The sequence below is a fragment of the Castor canadensis genome, chromosome 11, assembly GCF_047511655.1.
Source record: "Castor canadensis chromosome 11, mCasCan1.hap1v2, whole genome shotgun sequence".
Taxonomy (NCBI): domain Eukaryota; kingdom Metazoa; phylum Chordata; class Mammalia; order Rodentia; family Castoridae; genus Castor; species Castor canadensis.
Window position 1 is genome coordinate 115,892,806 of NC_133396.1, and position 14,144 is coordinate 115,906,949.

The 14,144-nt window shown below is 42.3% G+C and overlaps 1 protein-coding gene across 2 annotated transcripts in view; it reads right to left on the bottom strand.

The window, feature by feature from the left end:
• Tgfb2 (transforming growth factor beta 2) overlaps positions 1-14,144 on the bottom strand; it is a 79,546-nt gene that overhangs the window by 27,716 nt on the left and 37,686 nt on the right. For both annotated transcript variants that reach the window (XM_020182997.2, XM_020182998.2), the window contains one exon: positions 3,468-3,631. In XM_020182997.2, the coding sequence (XP_020038586.1) occupies positions 3,468-3,631 (164 nt within the window). The remainder of the gene's footprint in view (positions 1-3,467; positions 3,632-14,144) is intronic.

Here is a 14,144-nt window from a genome sequence, read left to right on the forward strand (position 1 = left end):
TTTTATTGCATATGTTAAATTTCCTAAATATAACTTAGTATCACTTTTGTAATTCAAGGCTATCATAAGCATCAGTTTCTGTATTGGGACTAGATAGGAAGTTTGTTGCTCAAGGATGCAGAGACCTGGAGATGAGATCTGAAGGCTCATGGAAAGTTGATGAATAATGAGACAAAAATGGAACTGCAAATAATGAGTCCAGACTCAGGAATCAGGTACAGGTTGGGAGTCAAAGAGATAAAGTGCAGGTTAGCTTTAAACGGGGTGAGATTTAAGAAAATTGTTTTCAAAAGGCATTACTTCTGTGACTTGATTTTCTAGCTAGCATCACTGTAGTACCCTAGCAAAAATCTCAAGTCTACGGGATCATCTCTGGCTGCCAGGGTCTCTTTCTGTAGCTTTCCTTATCTAATCCTTTGTTCTCAGTTGGAGTCCTAGAGATAATCCACCCCACCAGAAGTGAATACAGGCAAAAGCTGCCTTTCTGATGACTCAGCTGTGTGAGCACCTTGTCTACTCTTACAATATTCAGAGATATCTTGGGTCTGGATACTGGATTTGAGCTATGTCAGCAGGTGGGAGAGGGCTGCAGAAGTAAGTTCCAATAGATTAGGAGTAGCTATTCTTTCTTTTCTAGGAAATAGTTCTACTAGAACTATTTAATGACAGTGACCACGCCCATGCCTCTCCAGACTAAAAGTGTGGACTTGCATCTTTGACTGTATGTTCCCAATAGAAAGATTCCAATCTAGGCAGATCTTATTGCTCCTTTCATATGCAGCCAGTACTGCAGAACCTCTGAAAATGGACCCCCCCCCAAAAAAAAAGAACTTACCAAAGTCCTCTAAATGACCAGTCTCATGGGACATGCCCCTTCCTAGAAATGAGATGGCTTCTAGGAGGAAAAGAACTCATCAGCAAGACTGCTGATAGAGGCCACTAATCAGAGAACAAGACCAAGGAGCCAAAGGGTAACAGTGACTTATCAATTTACATTGCAGGTGACAAGACTAAGAGCCTTCACCTTCAATTTACTATAGCCATGAAAGTGAAACAGTGTCAAAAACAGAACCATAAAGTGATCTAATAGAACAAGAAGAAGAGGAGGAGGAAAAAAGAAGAGGAGGAAGAAGAAAAAGGAGGAAGAGAAGGAGAAAGAGAAGAACAAAGAAGAGGAGGAGGAGAAGGAAGAGATGTTTATGCATGTCACCTTGCAATTTATCTGACTACCCTTAATCGGTCTTCTTTTCATAGAAATCAGTCTTTGCTTTCTCTCCAATTATCACTCTATCCTATAACCTAGTTTTCCTTTTATTCTGTCTCTTATTGGGGGAAACAGGAAGAAAAATGTTTGCTGTGAACAACATAGTGCATGGTGAGGAGCAGTAAGTCCTTGGGGGTCAGAGACAGACCCCTGTCAGGCCTGTCACTTTCTAGTCATGTGACCCTGGCCCAGTTACTTAACCTCTCTGACACTGAGCTCAACTTCTTTCCCCATAAAGTGGAGAAAGAATAGAATAGTGCAAAGAATACCTGATAGTGCAGATGTCATGCTATGATCCTGAGTATCACCTGAGATCACTATTCTGTAACGTTCAGCAGAATCGGGGCTCTCTGGCAGAAGCAAGGGCCTGCCCATCAGGTAGGAGCTGCTCTCAGAAGACACTTTCAGATTTAATAAAGGTCTCTGAGTAGAGGTTCTTGAGGATCCATATTAACAAATAAGGATTAATTTTCACATACAGACAAGTCAACTAGGACGTTAAAGCTGCTTTAAAACTTCACATTTATTCTTACAATCTCACAAAGACATTTATTGTATGGTAAAATCTTCAATTTTCGTATAAATACAAGGAATATTGTTATCCAAATTTCTAAATAATTAGAATCCCGAGCAGCTAGAGGTTTCTACACACTGGTAGCCATTCCTTTCTTATCCGCCAGTAAGCTCAGTCTTTAATCACGTTGTCACTCATAAATGTTAACATTGGGGTTCCCAGGAGTCTGTTCTTAATCCTCTTTAGTCTCCCTCTTATACACCACCTGGAGGGTTGTCATCTCCAGGTCTCTTCTTACCTCCAGGCACTGAACACTATGTGACAGATACCCTCAAGAAACTCATTAAGACTGTCATTGGGTGCTGAGGATGTAGTTCAGTGATAGAGTATCAGATAGCATGAACAAGACCCTGGGTTTCATCCCCAGCGCTACAAAAAGACTGTCGATGTACAAGTCATTCCTTCTCCCAAGAGTTACCCCACCTCTTGTTTCAATGTACTTTAAGATGCTTCTAAAGCCTCACTCAACCAGCTCTGCCCTCTATGCTGGTACACACTGATCACATGATACCCTGACAAATTTAAATTCTGTGTTTACACATCTGCCTCCCTCACCAGACTGAGGGCTCTTGAGCTTCAAAGTACATAAGAATCACCTGGGGTTCTCCTTGAAAATAGAGCCTCTGATTCTGTGTGGAGTCTGAGATTTCTCACAGCTTCTAGGAGACACTGATACTGTGTAGACTCTACCTGAGTAGCAAGCTTTGAAGAGCACATCTGAACTCTCAGGATTAATCTCTTCAAAAGATTATCATCTTTTGACACATCTGCCCAGCCACTCTACTGGAGGAATGTCAGGGCTGCTGATATAATGGAAGACAGAGGATGTGGGCTGGGAGGAGGTGGATTGGAAAGAGCAGATAACATCAGAAAGGAAACAGGACAAAGTTAGCAAAGAGACAGGAGGTAACAAAAAGAGGAAGAAAAAAGAATGCAAAAGACAAAGGGTAGTAAGGCAACGGTGCTCATGCCTGTAATCCTAACTACTTGGGAGGCAGGATCAGGAGGATCGCAGTTCCAGGACAGCATGGTTAACAAAGCTTGTGATAGCCCATTTCAATGGACAAAAACTGGGCAAGGTGGTGCATGCTTGTCACCTAGTGAGGGAGAGAAGTGTAAAATAGGAGGCTGGTGGTCTAGACCAGTAAAATGTGAGACCCTATCTCCAAAATAACCAGATCAAAAAGAGCTGGAGATGTGGTCCAAGTGGTAGAGCATCTGAGTTCAAACCTTAGTAGACAGATCAGGGAGGGAGAGGAAGGAAAGGAGAAGCGACAGGCATAGGATGAGAAATGGTCAGCTGACTTCTTCCTTTGGGTGGAACCTGACCTACATTATCTACTTTCCAGAGGAGGGGTTTACTTCCAGACTAAAGCTCTCCAAAATGGCTACTCCAAGTCATCCACACCACTGAAGAAGTGTGCACAGAGCTTCAATACTTCATTCTGACTCTTCCTTTCTGAGCGACTAGAGATGAGTTATTACTGTAACACCCATAACAATTCAGGGCCTACCACACAACTGTGGATGCATAGAATATATCAGCTAAGAAAATCTACAACAGTAAGAAGTCTTTTATCCCAAGAACTCAAACTGATTGCCCATCAAAATAACCCAAACAAAAGTTACCTGATATAGTTCAATCCGTTGTTCAGGCACTCTGGCTTTTGGGTTCTGCAAGCGAAAGACTCTGAACTCTGCTTTCACCAAATTGGAAGCATTCTTCTCCATTGCCGAGACGTCAAACCGGACGATTCTGAAGTAGGGTCTGTAGAAAGTGGGCGGGATGGCGTCTGCAAAAAGTTAGGGCAATCATTGAAAAGGACAAAATCCATTGTGTTCTCAAAAAAGACCTCAGCATGAGATTGTCCCAAGAAACCATAAGGGAAATATCTACAGAATGATTTAGTTTCCAATGGCCAATTTAATACCATTAACAATTTAACCAGAAAAATATGAAATAAAATAAACACGTGTGTTTGGTTACAGGAGTAGCAGATTAAGAGAGATTAACAAACCACTTGTAACTACATTTGAGGGTAAGCAGTTAACCCCATCCTTTGAAGGTTGACAGAGTGGTGGAAAATCCTAGATGTTATGAATTGGAACAAGTTCATGACAGTCGTGCCTAGAGAGAGCTGTCGGACTTGCATACACTTTAATCAAATGTGCCAAGAAAACAGCTCTAATGGCAAGTAGTTTGCAAATGTATTTTTTTCCTTGAAAGTTTGGCATGTAAATACGCTACTTTTATCTGAAGTCATGTACTGCATCTTTTTTGGCTTCAGTAGTTTGATTTTTCACACACATATGACCAAGTTAGAGTGAGGAAATCTGAAAACACAAACTGGCTATATCAGATTTAGTCATAAAATTCTTTATTCAGGATTATATCTGCTGGTGGAGGGTAATCCTAGCTGCTAGTAAAGAGAGCACAAATTCCTTCAGTTCTGAACCATGTAAAAGGCAGAGTTGCAGACAGGGCACAACAATTTCAAACTTATGGTTGCTTAGAGTTTTGCTGTTATTTTCTAGTAATCTAGAGTTGCCTTTGAATATGAAAGTGAAGCATATTAAAAGTCTACCCCACGGCCAAAGCAGGTCAGTGCTACCCCTCTGCTTCCATATCCAGCATCCATTTATTGAGCACTAACAGACAGACCTCTTGTTACAAGTATATTTCTACAATCTTCTTCCAAAATCTCCTGCAAATTTACCTTCCCCATTCCAGAGTGCTCCATCCAATCTGGTGGCTCCATTTCTCTCTAGCCTTTGCATGATTCTATAGCTTCATTACATCATAATCATTCACAGTTGTTTATGTTTCTCTACAAATATTTTTATTGCTTCTGTGTTATATTTGTTTATTTTATTTCACCCTGTGAAATTTTAAGAATCTTGAGGGCACAGGCTATATTTTCCAGGTCTTTCTTTTTTCCCACATATTCAGGACAGAGTTCTGCATACATGGAGTTCACCAAATAGCTACTGTTTGCATAGTTGGTCTTCAATGGGTGTCTTGAAAGACTCAGGCATCTGGTTATTGGCAATGCTAACTTCTCATTAAATAAACAAGCCATCTTGCTGATCTTAAAATAGAAATAAATACCTTTTGCAATTTCTTCGGAAATCCATGCCCTGACAATTACACTGAAAAAATAATTCTAGGAACATATGAATATTGCCTCATCTTAAGAGCCCTGCATTTTTGTCCCTTGTGAAAGCTTTTCTCCCTCCCTTTCCCTTATACTTCAGACTCTCCAAATTCAGGTTCTCGGAGAAGTGGTGAATTCCAAACCATGCTATGCTCAATGTGGGTTCATAAAACAACTGTGTGAATTGAAGTTTTGTAGCTGGTGAACCAGAAGTCTCAGAAACAAACAATCAAACATTTCCAGCACCACCACCAACCCAAAACATCCAAATTTTGGAGAATGGTATTCATGGAGACACAGAAATGACCCACTGCCATAGCACCACAGCAAAATAGTTGGTGGGCAGTTTTCAGGCAGGGGAACATTACCACCAGCAGAAAGGTTTTTTGGAGTCCCTTAGCATAGCAATTTGAAAAGGTAGCTGCTGAGAAGAAATATATCTTTTTTCTCCCTCTGGAATATGCCCATCCCAAATGCTTGGAAAGGCTGGTCCTATCCTAACCAGCACAGCTGAGAACAGGCCTGATGCCCAGACAGGGGAAGCAGGGCCGGGCTGGGGCCAAGCTCTTTGGTGTTGCACAGCCTCTTGGCCAGAAACTTCCACAGGCAAGTGGTGGCGTTTATCTTCCCTTGTCCTCCACATTAGACAGCAGAAGCTTCAAACATCCTTTGAAAGAGCATCCTGGAAGAGCAAGGCTAATTTAGTGTGTTTCCTGTCATTAGCAAGAGTAAACATCTCCTTCATTTTTCCCCCTTTTCTTTCAATGGCAGCCTAACAGGTGTTTTCTACTTTCAAATACCCATCTTTCACACCGCCTGCCTCAATCTTATCCTTCCATCAAGTTTGTAAATAAGTGCTCTTGAGATTTATTTTTATTCTCTTTTGTGTTTATTAAACTTGAACAAGTTTTTTTTTTTTTTCTTTTTTGGTCTTCTGCCCATACACACTCTTCCTTTTTACAGCTGCCTTAGACCATGAGGTCAATTGTGTTTCTTCTTCTTCTAAGCAAATCGTCCAGTGATCCTGTCCTAGGCTTTTGAGCTCTGAAGGGGTGACTACAAATATTTATAAGAGTAGCTTGATAGTTAAGTAGTCGTTCTGCTCTGCTCACTCTGAATGGGCAAACAGGGCTCTGTTTTGCTGGCTCTTAGGACCATTTAAGCGGTTTGTATTTCAACTGCCTGATAATACAAGTCTGCATTTGGGTTCTTGTTTGATAAATAGAAACAGCTAATGCACAAGGTGAAAGGATTGCTGAGCAGCCACCACTAGCAACTCTGCTGTGCTCTTTTACCCACAGTGAAGCAACCAGGCCTGGACAATGCCAGTACATAAGAACATGATAGAAACTGCTAATGGAAGATCTACACTTTCAATGGATAATCCCAGCTGTCCCCTGCTGTCATTTGTTATGGGTCAAAAGCCCCCTGCCTGGCTGAGGGACTTGAGCAACTTGCCAAATGTCTTCTCATTTGGAGGAAAAAAAAATTGTTGTAAGTTGCTCTGGCCTAGTCTGTGACCCTGCCCTAACTTCATAAGTGCTTTTGGACATATGGTACAGGGAACCAAAAGAGGCCCATCTACAGGCAGCCAGGACTCGGCGGGCTCCCTCTCTCAGCTCAGGGTGCCAGAGCAGCAGAGTAGGTGTTTAATGGCTTGCACAGCCCTGATCCACCCACTTAGTCTTGGAGGGACGGAGCTTTTTCCTCTGCTTCCTCCAAGAACTCATTTCCCCCTCTGGAATGAGAGTTCTCTCTAAAGTCTTCTGTAATTCCAATCCCAGTTCCTATTCCATTGCCAGGTGGTCAGGTACTTGTGTTTGACCTTGGCCAACTTACCCACACTTGCATCCTGGCCCTCTCCTTCTCTCCATTTCTGACCCACTTTTCAGTTCAATCAAATTGATTTTCCTCAACCCTTTGGATTTCACACCAGCAGGTCGACTCTGCTTCTCCCCGCAGGCTTTCCCATGTACCTTTCTCTCAGGAAAAAATATTACAGAGAACATTCCATGTGTCATCAAGTGAGAATTGTCCCCCTCACCTCAACCCTGGCCAATCCCCTCTTAAATCACTTGGGGAAATGGAGCAAGGGGGAAAAAAAGGAAATGTAAATAGTCATTAATTTCCAAAGGAACAGTACACAGAAGGTCTAAATAAAGCACCTAATCACATACTACTTTATAAACATTGTATTCACTTGAATCTGTTCCAAATAATTTATTAACTCATTGCATATTGTCCTCTCCCTGTATAAGCAACTCATAGTTCTTTGGTTCTCTGCAGCATAGGGCTGGCTTCATGGGCATGCGACCAGAGCAGGTCCACAGAGTCCTGTGCTCAGAAGGACCTTACGCTTCCATTTAATGCTGTAAGGCCACCATCTTGAAATCCTTTATAACTTTATCTCTGGATTCATATCTTGTGAGTGAAGATCTATAGGACATGAAGCATGGGCTGGAGAATGAAAACTCAGGCCTTATGCTGATCCACCTCCCAGGATTCTCTCCCTCCTACCACTTGCCCTCTGGTGCCCCTAGCCTCATCCAGCCTTTCCTGATGCACCTAGTGACCATTGCCATTTTTAACTCCTGGAAAGAATTTGGGTTGGGCACACACATCATCCCACTTCAGGGCAGGGCATGGTGGCAGTTGTTCCTACCACGAGCTGACAGTGCCATAGTGTGTTCAGTAGGAGCCTACTTCTCTCCCACTCTTAATCTGGAGTGGGATTGCAAACTCCTCCCACTGTGGAGTTTGCAATCCCATGGGTTGGAGCAGTATCTCCCTGAAGAGGGAGATATCCTGGTCTGGAGGTGTAGTTCAAGCAATAGAGCACCTGCTTTGTAAGTGCAAAGCCCTGAGTTCAAACCCCAGTCCCTCCCCCCAAAAAAAGGAGATACCTGATTCAATGAAGCACCAATCTGATAGTTGGTATCAGAGGACCCCAGCAGCTGGTGGGCTGCTCACTCCAAGTTGCAGGGGCCTGGGTACCCATGAGAGTCTTTCTTACTATGGAGTAGTCTCAGGCCCAAAAGAACAAGTATCAAAAAAAAAAGTGAAACACACACACACACACACATACCCTGGGGAGAGACCATGGAACAAAAAAAAAAGGTTGTATATTCTAGAATCATAAATCACACTTTTTTCTTGCTTTGTGAACAAGAGGCCCCACATTTTCACTTTGAAGAAAGGACCTGTAAATTTTATGTGTTGCCATAACACAGAGTTAGATCTCAATATAGCAAAGGATCTTTAAGGCCATCTCAGTTCTAATTCCAAATCAACCAGTGCTCAGCTGAGCAGCAAACAGGGGCATTATGTGGTTTGATTTTGTTTTATTTTGTTTTTCCTGAGCCCCTTCTTCACCTGTATAAGGAGGTAAATACATACTGAATTGTGCAGTCAGGACACTTTGAACAAGTAGAGGGAAAGTCAGAACCCTGGGCCTAGCACAAATTTTCACTCAGATCCCTCCCTGTCCCCCTTCCCATCCTGCAGCAAAGCTGCCAAGTGGCCACTGGGCCTTCATGAGTGCCCCAGGAGAAAAGCTCTCCTGCTGTCTGACAGACTTAATTAGAGAACCAGAAAATGAACAGAAGCAGCTGAGCATCCAGGGGAAGTTTATAAAAAGAACTCTGTACACTCTAATTCCTCTCTCCTGCATGGAAAGAAATTATTCCCGGAAGTAGTCACAGGCTCCCTACCACCTTCTACTTGTTTTACTGCAAGACCTGACCAACAGAAAGAGGGACTAGACAATTCCATCTTCCCACCAAATACCTCTATACAAAGCAGTTCTGCCTCTCTCTCTGCAATGCTCATCTTAGGACTACTTTTAAATGAAAAGTAAGAAAATAAAATTGAGCACACACCCATGTGTGCTCAGACAGAGAATGGAGATGTGGATGTCCAGAACTCAGCCCTCAGGCAGGGCAGGGCTCCAGTCATACAGCTACTATTTGTCTACTAGTAGGTTGGTTACAAAGCAAAACTGGCAGTAAAAAAAAAAAAAAAAAGTCTGAGACACATTGAAATGCTTGGGTCAAGGATCTCCAGGAATTTTTTATATTTGCTGAAATAGTCTCAAAACGAGGGTCTGGAACACAGCACCAGTCTCATCTGGGAAGCTGTGATAAATGCACACCATCCAGAACAAGGCACATCCTCACTGTGATACAAGACATTGGTTGACTCCTAGCTGGTGAAACCAGTGCTAGTTAACAATGGCAACCAGATCAGTAGAGTCCAGGAGACAAGAGACAGAGAGTAGTAACTGAGAACAGCTTTCTTGGAGTCAGCACTGATCAGAACCCCCAGGGGTCTCAGTCTACTTGGGGAGTTTCCAAGATAGGACAGAAAGGTCAGTAGGTCAAAGTGAACTGCAGAGATGTGGGTAGGCAAGGGACTTTTAGTGGCTTGGGGATTTGGTGTGTCCTGACGGAGATCAGGGACACGAACTGCAAATCCAACTTAGTCTCCCTCCTAGGGGAAAAGCTGCAAGGGGCTTACAATGCAGCTTAAGCTAACTAACTAACTAGAGTTGGAGATACAGATCCCACAGAGCAGCAGCATTTCTCAAAGAACAAGGATGGTGATCTGCAAATGCAAAATTCTTGAGAAATTCTATGTACCCTGAAATGTGAGAACTGCTGAAATACAGAACAAAAGAAAAGAAATTCACAAAGAAAAACAGAGGACAAAGGAGAATCTCAGCTTTTGATAAGGTGTTATACATATAAAAGAAATAAAAGGCAAGCCAGAGGAAAAAAAGGAAATTTCAGCAACAATTCAGAACTCTGAAAAACAGAATCCCTCCATGTTTGCATCCTTGACATCCTGGCTTGTCCCTGACCCTGACCTGGGAACTTTGACAATACTGATGTTCTTGGAGCCTGATTAATTGGACTGGGATGGACTTTTCCTAGGTTCCCAGGTGAGTCTAATGCACAGCCAGGATTGAGAAGCCCTCACTGAGAGAACAGGTAGTGGTTAGCCTGGAGAAGAGAGGTTTCAGACACATCAGATCCTTTGGGGGGTTTCAAACACTTCACAGGCTTGCATATGGAAAGGTCTTACTTTCCGCAGATCCAAGGAGTCATATTTAGGGTCAATATATAAAGAATTTTCTATTAATTTCAAAGAGCTTTTAGTTTTAAAAATAAACAAAGAGACTGGGGGTGAAGCTCAGTAGCAGAGTGCCTGCTTAGCATGCACAAGGCCCTGGGTTTAATCCCCAGTACTGCAAAATAAAATAAATAGATAAATAAATAGATTTAAAAATCACTATCTTCCAAGCTCACTGGAACAATTCACATCCTAGCAAGATGCACCCTACCCCCAAAATGCAGTGGGATTTCCTAACTCTGGTGGCAGTCTGAGCTGGGTGACCTTGCAACTTACTTCCTGTTTTGCCATTACACCATTCTCATTTTGATGCTCTCCAAAGTTTTTTCTCTTCTAAATCCCACTATTAGATAATGTTCACTTGACACGTACATCCAGTATCATCTGGAGAGTTCATTAATATCCTAGACTTACTCTTTTTCACACTCAAGTTTGAGAACTTCTCCCCTAGACTATGCTGGTCTGACTATAATGGAAAGGGCTTGTGGAGTGGCTCAAAGTATAGGCCCTAAGTACCACAAAAAAAAAAAAAAATGTTCTTCCCATTTTACAATAGCTTCATATCCTTCATCTCTGCAAAGAAGATCTTTTAAACCACAATGCAAAGGTAAAGAAAGTGAAGTATCGGGACAGTGAACTGAGGTTTGGCTAAGGTCAAGGTGACTTTAGCCTTTAAATCAAAAGCCTGTGATTTTTCATTACAATCTCCTGCCTTCTGTACAAAGGGGTCCCCTGAGTGGAAGGCATAAATACCACAAAAGTACTGGTGCGTGGTTGCAGACAGGACACAAGAAGCTGCTGCTCCTCCAGTAGATATCAGTTTGATCTTGCAACACAGCTTGAACAATTTTAATGCAAGGCCCAGTATTTTCACGCACATTCCCTGAGTTGGAGAGCAGGGGGCTCACACTGTGCGAATGTTCCCAATAACAGGTCTTTTGCTAAAACTAGTGTTGCCCAGGATCCTTTAGAACCCCATACATTTGTGCCTGGTGTCCTATCCCACTTTCTGCCCAAACCCTTCAAGTGGACAGAACAAACTCCCCACTTCCCTTTCCAGAAATCACTGTACTTTCCCTGCAGCTCAGCAGTGATTGGTGTGGACTTGTGACAGGCTTAGTGAATGTAGTGGCCTCTCATTCCTGACATCCCCAGCTTTGAGGGAAGTAATTTGGGGTTCATTAGACACCCCCCAGAGTGTGGCAAGACAAGCAACCCACCAAATGGTTGGAGGGCAATAAACGAGCTACTATTTGTGTTTGCACAGACAAAGCCAGTAAGAAACCAAGACAATTGTGTTTTGGGGTTTTCTGAAATTTGTCTTGGCACACTGAATATGGATTTTATTTCACTACCACATCCCAAACACTGCTGACATTCAAGTCACAGCAATTTAACACAAAGTGACTGAGAAATAAACAGCGCATCGGCCGTGGTTTCTGATTTTTCTCTCCGGCCATCCCACCTATTAAGTGTAACACAGCACCAGAGGATCTGCGATTTAAAATGGGAGTCTCCGAGAAAAGGACGGTGTCAGACTTGACATGCTGCTGGCAGTGGGGAGCCTAATTGTGTCAGCATCAGCTTATGTGACTTGGCCTTCATCAAGCTGCTATTTGAGACTGTGCGTACTGTCAGCAAGAGTGTTTGGGCCCCTTCTTACACGGTGCAAAAAAGGTAAAATAACAGTGGTACTGGCCCATGGTGTTTGGTTTTCTTAAACTGTGAGAGACATGGGGTTTCTAGTTTCTATTCCAAAGTTTCCATCACCCTCATAAACCCCACCTATTAGAGATACGTATTTCACTTACAATTCCTCCATATTTCTCATCAAGCCCAGAGCTGGGTGGACAGTTCTTGTAGGGTACACTGGGCCTGGCAGTAAAAGTTGTGGGTGTTGAAAGGCAGGCTGACTGTGGCTAGTGAGAGGTCAATGCCTAACTTAGAGAAGACTCAGAGACAATGACCATGAAAAAGCATGGCTGGTGGCCCACTTCTATGGACAGTGGACAGTAAATAGGACATATCTCTTCCCAGTGCCTCACAGAGGCAGGCTGTCCCCACAGTTGGAATAGGCTATTTTTTGTCTGTTTGTGGGTGTTTTAGGTAATCTTGGTTTTTGCTTTGTTTTCTTGAGACAGAGTCTCACTATGTAACCCAGGTTGGCCTCAAATTCTCCATCCTGCCTCACCTTAGTGCTGGGATTACAGGCATGCACCCAGCTTTGGAATAGGCCCTTGAAACAGTCTTTCTCTGCACAGTCTCATCCAATAAGGCACACAAATCTCTATTTTTCTCCTTTTTTTCTCTCCCTTCTTATCCTCTCTCCTTCCTTTGTTCCATTTTCTTTCTCTCCTCTTTTTCTTACTTTCCTTCAGCCTGTGCTTTTGTTCTCTGCTATGTAGAGAACAAAACAGTGACTTTTTTGGTTCACCAATAGCATTAAAAGAGGCCACAACCCTACAGATAGTTGTCCATATATTATAGAATTCAGTAACAGTTCCCAAAAAGCTCAATAAAAGGAAGCCAACATGTGCTGATTCCTTCAATGAATTTAACTTGGGACGAAGTGCAGGATATCTTCCTTAACCCCTTAAAAAGAACCACACTTTATTTTTCTTCCTTTTTACAGATTGCAGGATTACACTAAAACATTGGCAAAGCACGGATTAAAATACACAGCCCTTCACACTCTTGCTCAACCTTGGACAATCTTGCTCATCCCTACAAACATCCCAAACAAACAAAGTCTGGCATTCCCTTTTCCAGAAACGAATTCACTTTCCCTGCAGCTCTGCAATGATTGGTGTGGACTTTTGACATGTTTAATGGGTGTAGTGGCTCCTTATTAGCCTGAAAAAATTTTCCCTAATCTTTACAAAATTATAGCAGTGATGCATATCATCACAATGCTTGTCTTGTACTGGGAGCTTCTCTTTGTGTTTTCTGTAAGCTTCTCAATTGTGACCTAATTTTTTTTTTTGTAATAATTACTTTGAGGCACTGTACTGATTTGTTGCTCTGCCCTAAAGCTTAATTTAATAAGCTGCAGGGCACACCCTGCTAGGATTGCAAGCTGTTTACCAACTTAACCAAGTGGCATGGCTGATATTACTAACGTATTGAATTCATGGCTTGGAAGTGAGCAGATAGGAAGAGAAATAGATGGTCTGGATTATACAGTTTGGGAGAAGGAAAACAAATATGTTCAGTCTCTCTGCTACTCTTCATTGTAGTAGAAATGAGGGCACATAAAGGAATTCCTGGCACCTAATAGGGGCACTCTCAATGTCATTGGTATCTAACTTCTCTTACTGCAATTTTCTCTATAACAAGACAAGATATTCGCTCCCTTCCAAAAGTCTGACAGTGACAGAAAACTCAGAACTCAGAGAGGTAGCCCACTCTAGACTCTAATAACTCCATCTGCTATCTTGGGCTGAGAGTTGCTTATCTACAAGGGCTACATGATAGGTTTGGGTTATCCACACAGGATGATGTCTGTTCCACACGATCTTACCTAGACAGTTTGAACCTAGTTTTCATGTCTTCTCTTCCCCATCTCTTTGCTAAGCAAGCAACACTCTATTTCCATTTATTGTTTTTCATGAAAGTCAGTCACCTTTTCTGGTTGTTCTCATCTTTGTTCCAATCTTAAATTGAGACCCTTAAATCTGGAAAGCATTCTCAAGACAGAATAGACCTGTCACCTGCCATGTTGTGGAACCTAGGTTTATCAATCTCACTTACTCTCTCTTGTGTTTCTTTACTTTTTAACCTTTGCACTCACATCACATTTCCTATGCATGACAGATGCATAATACATTGCAAGTTTTGGGTTTCCATACAACCTATTTTGCAGACACCATCATCTTATCCTTATGTCCTAAGACTTTTTTGTCATGATTCACAATAAACTGCTATCAATATACTGGATTTGATTCCTTGTTGCAAATATGCTGATAAGAATTTGAAGTCTGGCACAAAACTATATATTCGCTTATTAAATGATTTTTCAGGG